We start from the raw sequence: 16,027 nt of genomic DNA, 5'->3' as shown, positions 1-16,027 counted from the left end.
ACTGTGAACAACCCCCCTTCCCCCCGCCCCCTCTTTTTAAAATAATTTCTGTGTTAGTAAGTCTCCAACCTCCCACACTTCGGATGGACTTCTTTTCCTCCGTTCAAGTTACATCCCTACGTCATCCTTTCAATCTTTCAACCTGATTTGCTGGATGGAATTCTGTAATCTCTTTCACCCTTTGCCTGAATTCAAACAATCTATTTACTGCCTTGTTGAGTTTGGCACTGCACATACTTACTTTGTGTGGTATGGGCCACAATCCTAAAATCATTCTAATGACTTTTTGCCACCACACCTTGATGTTTTGTTTGTGTGTGTTTTTTTTCTTTTTTTTTGGGGGGGGAGTGTCACAATTTCTTTGTATCGGGCACTCCACTGTTTGCCAGTGTGAATGCTTACAAAGAACTTGAAATTAGTACATATATTCCTTTTGCTTTTTTATTATAATAGCAAGTAGGAAGCTTTGAGTTTTAAAAAACGTACACTATATAGGGGTAAACTTAATTTTTATTTGGCTTCCTATTTTACTACTTTTCTCAACAACAACAACAAAAAGTCTATCAACTATTTCTATTTGCAAGTTGAATCCTATCCTGTAAGTAAGCCTTGGTGAACTGGTTCACCACTGCTCCAGTGATCCCTACAGAATTGTTTCCAGATGGATCTCTGTGGAATTGTTTCCATAGAGATGGTTAGAACTAAGGGCTCCCAGCTGCTTTTGGGATTTTTTTTTTTTCTCTTTGTCTTTCTTTCAGTCATTTCAGTGCTTTCCTATTAACATAGAGATCAGAGGGACCCTGGAGAGGATCTTGTTAGAGGCCATAATGAGAGAAAAGATGAAAAAGGAGAAGGAAATAGAAGTATCCACATCACCCAGGGGACAACAAGACAAGGAACATGTGATCATGTATTACACCATCCACATGAAGAGGAGAGGAAAATTCCATGCAGAGCCTGAGAGTAAAAGAAAGATGTAGAAATTGAAAGAGATTGCGCTTCTGGGAGAGGAAGACCCATTAAAAATTGGTTAAGATCGTTGTTCACATACCCTCAATGACATTCTAAAATAACATAAAAAGTGGGTTATCGTAATCTTTTTGCCTATATGAAAAGCAAATAAGTTAAACAACAAAACTTATGCAAAAGTTTCTACGAGCATGTCTAATTGGGGTATAGTTAATGCCTTCTGAACACTAAATCTGTCTTACTAACGTTTTGTGAAATGCTTGTTCTTGGATTTATAGCATATATATCTACTGTCTTTAGAAATCAGTGATCTTCTTTGTCATGATTATTTGTCAAAATTATTTCTCCAGACAAGGCTTAATGAATTACAGTTAACATTCTTAATAGTTTGTATCACATCAGTATTCATTCTGGGACTAGGGTAAACCAAAAGTCTCATAAATTTTAATAATTATACACTAAATAAGCAAATGGAAACTTAAAAGGAAGGAAGCACTTATCACACATTCTAATTTTTGAAAATATTTGAAAGTATTGAACATTCTTTCTGTTCTAGTAGATTGATGTGAGGAACAGGGAAACAGCTACAAAAGAAAGCTACTTAAGGCATTGAAATTAATTATACTGCTTTTAATGTGTCATAAGCACATTAATAACTTAAAGAACATGGCACAGATAGTAGAGTAACAGACCATTCTCCCCACCCCCACACATGATTTTAAACTGAGTGGTAGATACAAATATAGGTTTCATTATATATGTGCCTATGCCTCTCAGTGCACAAACAATGATGGTCATGTTGGGGATGGAGGCACTTTAAGTAATTTCCACCACAGTCTAGGAAAGTTATTATGGAGCAAGAAATAGAAGAATCAGGAGATAATGTAATGCTCCATCTAAAGTTTACAAAGAAAATCAATGGCAGAATTTAGAGTTGTCTTCCATAATGGGAGTCAGACAGGCCTCCGTTACAACCCCAGTTCTGACACTAATCTACGAGCTGTTTGATTTTGAGCTGAGGAAATTAACTTTTCTGAACCTCAGTTTCTTAATCTCTAAAATGGGTTGTTATGTTGTTATATAGGGTAGAGATTTTTAGTTGAAATAATAATTCTAGTCCCATCGTATTTCATATGTGCTTCTCATGTCGACAATAAATATGTTTATTGGCAGGCGTTAGATCCTTTTTTTTCTTTAATTTTGTTTGGGAATATTGGGGGCCAGTGTGTCTTTCCAGGGCCCATCACTTCCAAGTCGTTGTCCTTCAATCTAGTTGTGGAGGGCGCAGCTCAGCTCCAAGTCCAGTTGCTGTTTTCAATCTTTAGTTGCAGGGGGCACATCCCACCATCCCATGTGGGAATTGAACTGGCAACCTTGTTGAGAGGTCGCACTCTAACCAACTGAGCCATCCAGCTGCCCCTCCGGAAGCTCAGCGGCAGCTTGTTGTCTTGAGTCTAGTTGCCTTGAGTCCAGTTGTGGAGGGCACAGCTCATTGGCCCATGTGGGAATTGAACCAGCAACCCTTTTGTTCAGAGCTCACGCTCTAACCAACTGAGCCATCCGGCCGCCCAGATCCTTTTTTTTTTAACGATTAAAAGTTTTTAGGCTGGCCGGGTGGCTCAGGCTGTTAGAGCTCCATGCTCCTATCTCCGAAGGCTGCTGGTTCGATTCCCACATGGGCCAGTGGACTCTCAACCACAAGGTTGCCAGTTCAATTCCTCGACTCCCGCAAGGGATGGTGGGCAGTGCCCCCTGCAACTAAAATTGAACAGGGCACCTTGAGCTGAGCTGCCTCCCGGATGGCTCAGTTGGTTGGAGCGTGTCCTCTCAACCGCAAGGTTGCCGGTTCGACTTCCGCAAAGGGATGGTGGGCTGCGCCCCCTGCAGCTAGCAATGGCAACTGGACCTGGAGCTGAGCTGCGCCCGCCACAACTAAGACTGAAAGGACAACAACTTGAAGCTGAATGGCACCCTCCACAACTAAGATTGAAAGGACAGCAACTTGACTTGGAAAAAAGTCCTGGAAGTACACACTGTTCCCCAATAAAGTCCTGTTCCCCTTCCCCAATAAAATCTTAAAAAAAAAAAAAAGTTTTTAAAATAGTTGTAGATACACAGAAAAGTTGCAAATTTAGTATGGCAGTTTCCTGTATACCTCACTGTTTCCTCTATTGTTAACATATTATTATGGTACATGTGTCACAGCTAATGAACCAACATTGGTCCATTACTATTAACTAAGCTCCACACTTTATTTGGGGTTCATTAGTTTTTTCTTAATGTCCTTTTTCTGTTCCAGGATCCCATCTAGGCCACTGTATTAGTCATCTTGTCTCCTTAGTATCCTCTGGTCAGGTGTTTTATAGACTATCCTTTAATGGGGATTTTTCTGATGTTTTTCTTATGATTAGACAGGGGTATGGGTTCTTGGGAAGAAGATCACAGAGGTAAAGTGGCATTCTCATCTCATGTCAAGGGTACATGCTCTCAGTATGATTTATCACTGATAATGTTACCTTGATCACCTGGTTGAGGTAGTGTTTCTGCCAGGTTTCTCCACTAGAAGGTTACTTTTCATCCTCTTCCTGTGCTCTACTCTCTGGAAACAAGTCACTGAGTACAGCCCACTCTCAAGACGACAGGGGCATTTAAGCTCCATCTCTTGGAATGGAGAGTAGCTAGGTAAATGATTTGGAATTATTCTATAAGGGGGATCTATCAATACTTCTTCCCCTTCCTTCCTTCCTTCCTTCCTTCCTTCCTTCCTTCCTTCCTTCCTTCCTTCCTTCCTTCCTCTTATGTCTGTACAGACTCATGTATATATTAATGTTATACTTTGTATTATAATCCATTACTACGTTACTTATTTTGTTGCTCAAATTGTTCTTGCTTAGGCCGCTAGGAGCTTATTCAGGTTGGCTCCTGTATTTCTTTGACATGTTCTTATACTTCTTATTGTTTGAGCACAAGCGGTCCTCCATGGGTTCAGCATTCATAGATGCAACCAAGTATGGATGGAAATATTTTTTTTAATGTTAATTTGTTGCTGATGTGTACTATGTAGTTAGGCGTATGATGGTTGCATCTATACTGAACATGCACAGACTTTTCTTGTCATTATTCCCCAAATAATATAACAACTAGTTATATAACATTTACATTGTATTAGGTATTATAAGTAATCTAGAGATGATTTAACGTATACAGAAAGATGTATATAGATTATATGCAAATACCATGGCATTTTATATAAGGGACTTGAGCATCCTTGGATTTTGGTATCTGCGGGGGTTCCTGGAACCTATCCTTTGCGGATACTGAGGGACAACAGTACTGCCTTACTTTCTGGTACTAAAAGATGCTCCAGTCTCATCTGGTATTTTCCCTGCCCTGGCCCTAGAATCAGCCATTTCTCTAAGGAGCCCCAGTTCCTTTTATTATTGGGGAATGTTAATTTCTACATTTCCCGAATTTCCTTTTCCTTTTGTTATTGATATGTGAATTCATTCCATTGTGGCCAAAGGACATACCTTGTATGATCCAGGACTTTAAATTTATTTTTTGGCCTAACTTATGGTCTATCTTGGAGAATGTTCCAACCCTGTAGAAGAGTGTGTTGTTAACTGTAATTGTGGGATGTACTACAGATGTCTGTTAGGTCTGATTGATTTGTAGTGTTATTAAAGTCTTCTGTTTCCTTGTTGACTTTCTGTCTAGTTGTTGAATCCATTATTGAAAGTATGTATTTCAAATATATGGTGATGGAAGGAGAACTGACTCTGGGTGATGAACACAAAATGGGATTTATAGATGATGTAATACAGAATTGTACACCTGAAATCTATGTAATTTTACTAACAATTGTCACCCCAATAAATTTAATTTAAAAAAAAAAAGAAAGTATGCATTGAAGTCTCCAACTACAGTATTATTGTTGAATGATATATTGCTCCAGTTCTGTCAGTTTTTGCTTAAATGCTTAATGTGTTTTGGGGTTCTGTTGTTAGGTGCATATATGTTTAGAATTGTAATATCTACCAGATGGATTGATCCTTTTTATCATTATAAAATGTCCCTCTTTGTCTCTAGTAACAACTTTTGTCTTAAAGTCTTATATTTTGTCTTATAGTAGTACAGTCAATCCAGCTCTCTTTTGGTTACTCTTTGTATGGCATATCTTTTCCCCATCTTTTACTTTCAGTCTATTGTGTCTTTGCATTTAAAGTTTGTCTCTTGTAGAAAGCGTATAGTTAGATCATGTTTTTTTAAAATCCACTCTGATAACAAAAATAAGGAATAAAAAAAGAAAAAATCAATTCTGCTGATCTTTGCCCTTTGATTAGAGAGTTTAATCTATTTACATTTAATGTAATTACTGATAAGGTAGGGTTTAAGTCTGCCATTTTGCTATTTGTTTCTGTCTTATGTCTGTTCCTCTATTCCTCCATTACTGCTTTCTTTTGCATTAAATATATATATATATGAATATATGTATTTCTAATAAGCACGTGTTTGTAAGTGTACATAAAACAGAAGGATACACATAGAGAGGACTACAAGGTTTTTTTGTTTTGTTTTGTTTTTTACAGGACTTTATTGGGGAACAGTGTATACTTCCAGGCCTTTTTTCCAAGTCAAGTTGTTGTCCTTTCAATCTCAGTTGTGGAGGGTGCTGTTCAGCTTCAAGTTGTTCTTTCAGTCTTAGTTGTGTTGGGTGCAGCTCAGCTCCAGGTCCAGTCCATTGCTAGTTGCAGGGGGCACAGCCCACCATCCCTTGCGGGAGTCAAACCGGCAACCTTGTGGTTGAGAGGATGCGCTCCAACCAACTGAGCCATCCGGGAGGCTGCTCAGCTCAAGGTGCTGTGTTCAACCTTAGTTGCAGGGGGCGGAGCCCACCATCCCTTGTGGGGCTCGAGGAGTTGAACCGGCAACCTTGTGGTTGAGAGCCCACTGGCCCATGTGGGAATCAAACCGGCAGCCTTCGGAGTTAGGAGCATGGAGCTCTAACCGCCTGAGCCACCGAGCTGGCCCGGACTACAAGGTTTTAAGTGTTATTATTTTACTTATTCATGAGATTGTAATAATCATAACATTTTCAAAAAACAGTATTTCCCACCATTGCTAAAGTCAAATCCAAATAGTATGTGTGGATGAAAAAAGGGGTTCTATAGAAAGTAACCTCAGGGTAATCTGATCATAAATCCCTAACTGGGCAGGTCATGGTGGGTAGTCACGCCTCGGGCATATAACTGTTTAGTAAAAGGTTTATCTTTGCTTTAAGCAAGCCCTGTCCATTGTTTCTGTACATCTAGGTTAACACAGTTAATACACCTTTGAAACAATCCCTAACCACCCTCAAGAGAGCACATAATCTTGTTAACTATCCTTTAATCTAATCCCCACCTTGCTTTTTCCCCACCTCCATGTAATCTTCCTTATGTTCCCTCCAAAATTTCAAATGCATAAAGGAAGCTGCAAAACTGTTATTCTCTGGATCATTTGAGATCTTGCTCTCCAGCATATGTTGTCAGTTTGACTCAAATAGATTCTTATAAAAATACTCTGCAGGTTTAGATGTTTTTTATGTTGATGTATGTATGTGGAGAAATAGATGGTATTTTTCTCTAATGAATTTGTAGACCCAGTTTTCTCCATTTAATTTCAAGATAGAGCAATACTCCACCAGGGCTTTACAAAAACATTGATAAGTCTTTAACTGTGGGACTGTCTAAAAATTCAAAATTCAAAACAAATATGCAGTAGAGTTCGATAGTCAAATACAACTCCTATATAGAGTAGTAGAAAGAGCCTAAGCAAGTTTTGGCACATGCTAAGGGTTTTACCACTGAAGACAAAGTACTGAATCATGTTTTTCTTACTTAGAAAGAATCATAAAATCAGTTTATAATTTACTTTCTGGAATCTGCTCTAATCCCTTGAACTTCTTAGAGGGCAAGAATGTGGGTCTTATTTTCAATTAAAGTATTTTTTAAAAATTTGGTTGATAAATGGTAAGTCATGATGATAAGATGAGAACTGTAAACTTAAACAGAAACATGAAAAAATTCCAAAACAGTGGGTGTTTGAACATAAATGTGGTTGAGGAAATCAGAACGAGTCTATAAATGTTTTAACAATGGCACTGTTTCAGAGCTTCTATTAAGTCTATGAAATATGCATAAAAGTGAACACAAAGTAGTTGACTTCAATTACATGGTGGAATGTTCCTGAACTTAATTTTCCAACCCTATATATACATGTATACGATCTTAGTAACTAGATGAAGCTAATTTAAAAATAAATTTTCTTTCAAATTTTGATTTAAAACTTATATTATTTAGAATTTGTAATTTTTATATTTATTTTCTTTTCCCCAGCTAGGAAAGTAGACAGTGTTCACGTACACTTTGAATGCCAGTACTCTATTATTATTATTTACCCTTCCAAACAACTAAACTGGCATTTATTAATGAGTAGCCTAGTTTTAAGGCAGCAGTCATAAGGCAAAGCTAAGTGAGTTCTTTTATGTTAACAGCTACAGGGTAACAGAAATCAACTTTCTGTTGTCTGCAGCCACAGGAGACTGTAAACAAACTAAGACTATTACAGAGAGACAAGTAAGCATCAATGTTCCCAGGCACACCCATGGGCCAGTCTAATAACTAAGCTATTTGAATGAGGGAGGTTTACGATTTCCCTACATTTACAGGGTAAATAAAACCAAGATTAGAATTCCGGGAAGTGTCTGCAGTGTTCTCAAAAACAAGCCTGATGGACCTCAGAGGAAGGTAGTGGGACAGGGATTTGTCAAACGGGATTTTAGTTTATTTCTATACTATCTTATTGTTTATAAGAAGATTATATTCATATACTAAATTGGTGATTAAAAACCAACTTAAAAGAGTTAAAAAAGAGATAGGAATACTTGAGAAATTGTATAAATTTAGATTTATGAGCTTGTGCCCTTTGGGTGTAATTGATTTCTGTTTAAACAGAATATTTGTTTGGCATTATTGAGGGGCATATAAAGCCACCCGAGGAGTCCAAATGGAATGTGAGTGAAACTAGAAAAGGACAATTTAAATTATTTGGGTCATTTGAAAAACACCTGCCTGATAGCTGCACCCCAAAACCAACCATTAGGTTGACCAGAATGCCAGAATTTGTGTAAGCTCACTTACTGAGTAAAGAAAGACAAATTGCTTAAACTTGACCTGCCTCAAATTTTCTCTCAGCAATTCAGGGGGAGGTTAAGGCTGACTTTTCCTTACAGACATGATATCACAATTAATTTTAAATAGAGAGAGAGCGAAAAAAAGAGACATCTTCAGAAATAAATTCTACATCAGAGCCTTGGGGTAGAGAGTTATGGCTCATTCATGAGCCTCTCTTCTGTGTGGGTGCCTGGCATTGGAGCCTGACACACAGTAGCTGTTGAACTGAACTTTGGATTTCTGAACCCACAAAGATGAAGACCAAATCATGAACCTTGGCTTTAGCAGGTCTTTATAGTCTCATCTCCACCCTTTCCTGTCCCCTTCCCCACTCTATTTCCACATTCAATTGCTTCTCCTGTGATCAGTCTATGCACTCTGCTTAAGATGCCTGTTCCCACCTACTGGAACTGCTGACGCTTTTTTGTGGGTGTTTTTGGGCTCACTCAAATATCACCTTATCTTTGCAGCTCCCTCTGTCTCCAGGGTAGAGTTATTGCTCTCTCATTGTGTTCCTAAGCATTTTATCTATATATTTTTCTTTCATGTTATAAATTTTACATTGGTCTCCTTACTGGCTGAAAATTTCTTGAGAGAGACCCAGTGACTTATTCATCATTTTATCCCGAAAGTCTAGCATGTGCTGCCTAACACTTAGGAGATACACAGTAATTTTTGAAAATAAAATTATTAATGTGAGTCCTACCTTAAGCATAATTTGTGACCATATAGGATAGAGATATTAATTAAATTACGGAAATAAAAAAACTCCCTTTCTCTACCTTTTGACAGAATAAAAATTAAAGTTATACAATACATTTTAGAAAAATATTTCTTATATATGTATGGTATTAGAAACTTCATGCTGTTTCTATGGCGACTCTCCAAGTACAGCACAGCATCCCCGGTATAAGGGTGAAACTTGGAAAATTAAGAACTTGGTTAGACTTTGTTTAGTTACCTTATAGCTTGCAATTCAGCAAGTGTGTGGGGGGAGGTGGGAGGTGGCTGTTAAACAGGCAAATGACATTGGCTTTAGAGTCTCAGAATTTTTTCCCTTTAAAGAAATGTTTTCATTTGAGAAGCTATGCAGTATTTCCAGACGCCTGATAAAGAACTTAGTTGTAAAATGTTATTCTTCTGTAATAGATTAGATTAAGAAAACTTCAGAAGACTATTTAAACAAACATTATTTTTAAAACTTGCACATGAATTCATAATCAGTATAGAAAAATTGGACAGTCTTTTCAATATATATTTTCTCATCCAATTGAACACGTAGCTGATGGCTGGGACCAATGAGGTTGAAATTCAGCGAATCTAAAACATAGCTCCTTGGGGCCAACCCAGTGGCTCAGGAGGTTAGAGCTCCATGCTCCTAACTCCGAAGGCTGCCGGTTCGATTCCCACATGGGCCAGTGGGCTCTCAACCACAAGGTTGCCAGTTCAATTCCTCAAGTCCTGCAAGGGATGGTGGGCTCCGCCCCCTGCAACTAAGGTTGAACATGGCACCTTGAGCTGAGCAGCCTCCCAGATGGCTCAGTTGGTTGGAGCGCATCCTCTCAACCACAAGGTTGCCGGTTGGACTCCCGCAAGGGATGGTGGGCTGTGCCCCCTGCAACTGGCAACGGCAACTGGACCTGGAGCTGAGCTGTGCCCTCCACAACTGAGATTGAAAGGACAACAACTTGACTTGGAAAAAAAGTCCTGAAAGTACACAGTGTTCCCCAGTAAAGTCCTATTCCCCTTCCCCAATAAAATAAATAAAAACAAAACAAAAGAAAAACAAAAAAAACATTGCTCCTTTTGGCATACCTATGATTTCTATAATAGTCTCAATTCTGGTAAATTTATGAAAACTATATTTCTTTACCAGAACTCTAATTTGTTCCTGTTGTCTATTCAAATTTTCTAAGATAGTAAAGACAATCTATAATCAAATTTCCAAATAATTGCATAAACAAACAGCAGTATTCTGTCAATAATGGTGACCCTATTGAAATGGACGTGTTGGCTGGCAGATGATAGCGTGTTGAGAAACTCTAAGTACTTGTCAATCAATGTGTGGAAGTCCAGTTTTGATGTATGCACAGCATATTATTTACTTACCTAATTAATTCAATAAATATTTATCATGTGCCTGGCACTGTTCTGGGTACTGAAATTATAGCAGTAAAGAAAAGCAAGAAGAGGTTCTGACTTTATGCTTTTAATAGTCCAGTTAGAATAATCCAAAAAAACACAAATGAGAACCCAAGATATTTTTTATCTATGAGATTAGCAATGGGGGGAGGGACACACTCCTATGCTGTCTAAAATGGTACACTCTTTCTGAAGATAAATTTAACTGTGTGTGTAAGGTGTAAGTTAAGATGTCTACATACTTTGACCCAGGGATTTTACTTTTAGGAATCTATTATAATCTTAAAAATCAGAAATGCAGGCCAAGATTCACATTCAACAAGTTTAATCACTACATTATCTTTACCAGTGAAAAATAATAGAAATAACTTAAATATTTACCAAAGGTGAAATGGTTAAATAATGTATAGCATATCCACAAGACTATTGTAAATGTATTAAAATGTTGTTTCTGAAGCATTTAGTGCCCATGGAAAATACTCATGCTACACTGTGAAGATGGTAAAAATTCTGATTGAAAACAATATATCTAAAATATTAATAATGTTATTGCTTGGGAGTCAAAAGATACAAACTTTTTGAAGTTAGTGAAGAAGATCAAAAGATACAAACTTGCAGTTATAAAATAAAGTCAGTCTGGGGATGTAATGTACAACACAGTAACTGTGGTTAATAATACAGTATCGCATATTTGCAAATTGCTAAGAGAGTAGATCTTAAACGTTCTCATCACAAGAAAAAACTTTTTTGTAACTATGTATACTGATGGATGTTCACTAGATTTACTGTGGTGGTCATTTTGCAATCTATACAGATATTGAATCATTATGTTGTACAGCTGAAACAATGTCAATTGTACCTCAAGAAAGAAAGACAAGCAGGGATTTGTCAAGAAAATTAAGCAAAAACATTTATGTAGTAAGTTAAGGAAGGAAGGAAGGAAGGAAGGAAGGAAGGAAGGAAGGAAGGAAGGAAGGAAGGAAAGAAGGAAGGAGAGGGAGGGAGGGAAGGAGAAAGTGATGGAGGGAGGGAGAGAGTGAGAGGGGGGGGAGAGAGAGAGAGAGAGACAGAGAGAGAGAGACAGAGAGAGAGAGAAAGAGAGAGAGAAAAGAAAGAGAAACTTGTAGGTCTGGAAGTTTCAGGGTTCCTAGGTTATTTATCTCCTTGAGAACAAGACATGTACATTAGGATAGGTTATTTTCCTTTAGATGTAATCAACTCCCCCACCCCCCTCCCCAGTTTGCTGAATGTTCAAAAAGTACTATAACTTTGGGAGGTGGCAATCCCTCCATGACTATGACAAAGTCCGTGCTTTCTAGTAAAGCAAAGGAAACATCTGGAATGTTAACAGAATTAATCTCTAGAGAGTGGAACTACAGGAGATTATTATTTTTTCTCTGCTTTTCTGTATTTTGTACATTTTTAGTAAAGGGAAAGTATTCTTATAATGAAAAGCTTTATTTTAACAAATCTATATCATGAGCTCAAAAAGTCTTCATCTACAGATGTAATAAAATAACACGAAATTAGTTAATGCATGAGGATTTTGACTGTTAAATAAGCCATGGGAATGTAATGTACAGCATGATGACTATAGTAACCAAAAATTTTTAAAATGTTATTGCTGATTTGCAGAGGTCACTTTTTAATTTTCCGAGTTTTTTATAACAAGCACTTTTTTATAATTGGAAAAAATACACATTCTTTTGAAAGGATAGTAATATTCATTGGGAGACAATAACCAATTATGTGCTCCTTGGATGTTTCATGCCCTCCATTAAAAGCATAGCCTAAGCTAGTTCTGGCTACTCTAAGAAAGAATATGATTATGTTGCTAAGTATCTGTACAGTTTGAAACAGAAATACAAAATTTCAAAAGAAAACATTCTATTCATCCAATGTTTTAAAACAAATTCAATGTAAAGGCTTAAAAAATTAGGGGATCATATACCTTTAAATGTAGGTGTGTTAGAATAATTGCTTGACTTTGTATCTGGGAACTGCTACACCAAGTAAAACAGTACACCAAGTAAAACATTAACTTTTTGATTTTTTTCCCAACAACAAGAAGTAAAGCAGGTTAACAGCAATTCTGAGGATTTGCAAAAACAGCCTGTAAGGAAAATGAAGCTCCCTATTTTCATAGCAGATGCATTCACAGCAAAAGCATTTCGTGGGAATCCTGCTGCTGTTTGTCTCCTAGAAGATGTAAGTACTGATTTGGAAATTCTAGATTCCTGTAGAACTCCATATTTCTTTAAAAAAAAAATCAGATCCACTTTTTTGTTTACGTCTTTGGTTTTTGTTCTTTGTCAAATGACATCAGCAATGTTCACGTGTGCAAGTGGATTTGGACAAACTTCTATGGTGAGAATACTTCTACCTAGATGCTTAAAACTAGAGAAGTGAAGGTTTATGTAGAGAAGGACTAGAGTTCCCTCTTAGCCGTTAGGTTTTCATTTACTTACCAAATGTGGAAGAGAATAAAATTAGATTCATTTTATGTGACTAAACATGGCTAATATTACATTTAGCGTAACAGATTCTAGCTGGATATCTTTACTATTCAGACAAGTAGAAATTCTTTTCAGGACAATAAAAATGAGACATTTTTTTGCAAGGAAGTAAGTAAAAAGATAGAAGGAATTAAGCTCTAAAATAGGGAGAACTTAGTTTACCAAAAGTCTCGTTTTTAAAAATGGCTTTTTGATTTGGGTAAATATTAACAGAATAGCTAAATATTCCTTGACTTTCACTGCTTTTGTCGGTCTCTGAGTATTAGGAAAAAATCAAGGTGCCCTTCCACTCAGAGCAATTATTGCAAGAGTAGATTATCTGAGAATTACTTCAGGAGTACAGTAAGCAGTTGGTGATCTTAAATATGTTTTACTGAATTGGGCAAAGTGTGCTTTGGGGCCTTGGAGTGCAGTGAATCTCAGCCTGGCCTGCACATTAAAATCAGCTAAGGAGCTTTAAACATTTCTAAGCTCAGGCTGCATCCCAAACCAATGACAATAGAACCTCTGGGGGTGGGACCCAGGTAGCCCTGCTTTTTAATCTCCTCAAGTGATTCTACTGTGAAATCAAGATGGAGAATGGCTGAGGTTTTACTGAGACAGGTGAATGTTGTTAAGTGTGTCCTTAGTACACTTATTTTCTCTCTCAAATGGAGCAGCAAAATGGTGGTCAAGAATCTTCATCTCACTCTAATAATGCATTCATTATGCAACCTCGCAGCGGGCATTTTCCAACCACCGAATGCAGAAAGTAATAAATACGGTTTTATCAAGTAACACAAGAGATTCGGAGGATTAGTGAGAGAATAATTAACAATCAGATTCTAAATCATGAACTTTCTTTAGAAACAATCTGACAAGGAATTGTGAAATTGACTAAATTTCAAGAGTCTTAGTATATTTATTTGCCCCATGTTCCCATGTAATATCGTTGAAGAGTTTAAAAAATACTTTTGAGTGATTTATGTACTCAGTTTACATCAGATGAGAAGGATTTGCATTATCCCTCAACTTAGTCCTTTTACCTCCGATATACTTAGTGAACAACAGACTTAAGGCTATAGCTCTACCTCTATCTACCTTTCTATCTCTGTGTCTATCTCTCTACCTCTCCATTAAAATATATTTTACACGTTATTTATATATTTGGAATAACTAGGAAATAAAAATTTAAGCAAAGAACATAGTTCAATGCAACACGCTTCAGTGCAAATGGAAGAAAGAAAAAGAAGGTGAGGAAGTCTGTGACTTGGGGACGCCGTCTTGGCCCCCTTCACTTCCTCTGGGCCTGAGACCTGTGAGACCAGGCTTATCTGATGGCCTTTCAGGGACATCTGAATAGATATCTAAAGGCTAGTTTGCTAGTTTTCTATTCTGTGGACATGAGAATCCTGTTTTCCTGGAGTTAGCAATTTCCCCAATTCATAATCAATACAAATTATAAAGGAAGTATGCAAACTGTGTTTTCTGCCCATGGACTCTCTTCCCCATGGCTGGAGACAGTGGATACCTGAAATACCTAGAGAGAAAGAACATAAGTGAGCTCAGGAAAATATCAGAGACAAATACGTGCTACACCTTCTAATACTGACCACAATTCAGGAGGCGGTTAGCCTGTCATTGACATATTCTAGGGATGTTTATCGACACCTACCATGAGCCAGGCTCTGGGCTAGGAATGGGAGGTACAAAGTTTGTCTGCCCTTGAGGTTCTCAAAGTCTAGTCCAGGACAGAGACATGTAAACCTGATCTTTATTCAGTACTCACCACAGAGGCTGAAAGACCTAAAGGTACCAGATACAAAGGGGACTCAGAGAACAATGTTGGATTTTATGGAGAAGAAAATACTTCAGATTTTAAGTGCAGTGTTTCAAAGGAAATTCTGTTTGTTATATCTTGTTTAAAATTATTTAAAATTTGACCAAGATGAGACTAACCACAGAAAAACTTGATGGACAGACTAAAGACTAGGTAATTGCACGTGAAGCTTTTGGAATACTTGATAAAAGAACACTGGAAGGAAAGTAAAAAGTTCCGGGTAACAAAGTTCCAAGAACTTTTATAATATGCTAAAGTCTTATTTTTCTTTCAGGACAAGTCAATTTTTAATACTCTCATACGTACAGCATAGAACTTCTAATGCTGTACATTAGGTGAAAACAAAAAAAGATTAAGGGATAAGTGGAACATGAAACAGATATTTGAAAAAAATATTTAAAATCTTAAAAAAATTGATGTTGTCCCCAAATGCATGACAATCTGTTTGACAATAAAGACTACGTAGAGAGACATGGAAAATGTATAGAAACAATATTTAAAATATTAAATAGATACATTATGATGATAGCTGTGTAAAAAACTGCAGGAACTCATGACCAACTATTGGAATCGGTCAGAGGCCTGTGGTAGTGATGAGGGGTGATCTTTTGTTTATTTTTCTGTAAGCCAACTTTAATATTTAGTGAAAATAACATATCAGCAGGGGTAAAGAGCCCATATATTTATTCTCCTTCATATTTTAACAAAGCCTTAAGTTTTTTATCTTTTTGTTGTTGCGGATGTGTGTGTGTGTGTGTGTGTGTGTGTGTGTGTGTGTGTGTGTGTGTTTAGAGCAGGGTTTCTTAACAGCAGCACTACTGACTTTTTGGACTGGGTAGTTCTTTGTTGTAAGAGGCTGTCAGGTGCATTGTTAAATGTTTACAAGTATCCTTGGCCTCTACCCATTAGACGACAGTGGTTCCCCCTTCAAAAATCACCCCCAGTTGAGATCCGTTGCTTCATAGGTTACTTTTTCTCACAAGAGGTTTATTCCTGAGTTTTCCTGTTAAAATTATCCATAAAAAACAACTCTGGGGCCGGCCCGGTGGCTCAGGTGGTTAGAGCTCCGTGCTCCTAACTCCGAAGGCTGCCGGTTCGATTCCCACATGGGCCAGTGGGCTCTCAACCACAAGGTTGCCAGTTTAATTCCTCGAGTTCCTCAAGGGATGGTGGGCTCTGCCCCTGCAACTAAGATTGAACACGGCACCTTGAGCTGAGCTGCCTCCCAGATGGCTCAGTTGTTGGTTGGAGCGCGGGCTGTCCACCACAAGGTTGCCAGTTCAATTCCTCGACTCCCGCAAGGGATGGTGGGCAGTGCCCCCTGCAACTAAAATTGAACACAGCACCTTGAGCTGAGCTGCTGCTGA

At 37.7% G+C, this 16,027-nt stretch overlaps 2 protein-coding genes across 3 annotated transcripts in view; both read left to right on the top strand.

Annotated features, from left to right (window-relative positions):
- The window catches only part of RUFY2 (RUN and FYVE domain containing 2), a 62,951-nt gene extending 50,428 nt beyond the window's left edge, over nucleotides 1-12,523 (top strand). The window contains exon 18 of the mRNA XM_074339514.2: nucleotides 12,394-12,523. Coding sequence (XP_074195615.2) covers nucleotides 12,394-12,399 — 6 coding nt within the window. The 3' untranslated portion in view covers nucleotides 12,400-12,523. The remainder of the gene's footprint in view (nucleotides 1-12,393) is intronic.
- PBLD (phenazine biosynthesis like protein domain containing) overlaps nucleotides 1-16,027 on the top strand; it is a 32,648-nt gene that overhangs the window by 2,611 nt on the left and 14,010 nt on the right. Inside the window, exon 1 of one of the 2 annotated variants that reach the window (XM_019731756.3) lies at nucleotides 12,400-12,533. The exons of the other annotated variant lie outside the window; for it this stretch is intronic. Within the exon in view, the coding sequence (XP_019587315.2) occupies nucleotides 12,450-12,533 (84 nt within the window). The 5' untranslated portion in view covers nucleotides 12,400-12,449. Of the gene's footprint in view, nucleotides 1-12,399; nucleotides 12,534-16,027 lie in introns of those variants that run through there. 2 annotated transcript variants of the gene reach the window in all.

The sequence above is a fragment of the Rhinolophus sinicus genome, chromosome 15 (genome assembly GCF_057876585.1).
Source record: "Rhinolophus sinicus isolate RSI-liver-muscle chromosome 15, RSI-T2T, whole genome shotgun sequence".
In the NCBI taxonomy this organism is placed as follows: domain Eukaryota; kingdom Metazoa; phylum Chordata; class Mammalia; order Chiroptera; family Rhinolophidae; genus Rhinolophus; species Rhinolophus sinicus.
This window is presented reverse-complemented; position numbering and strand designations above follow the sequence as displayed.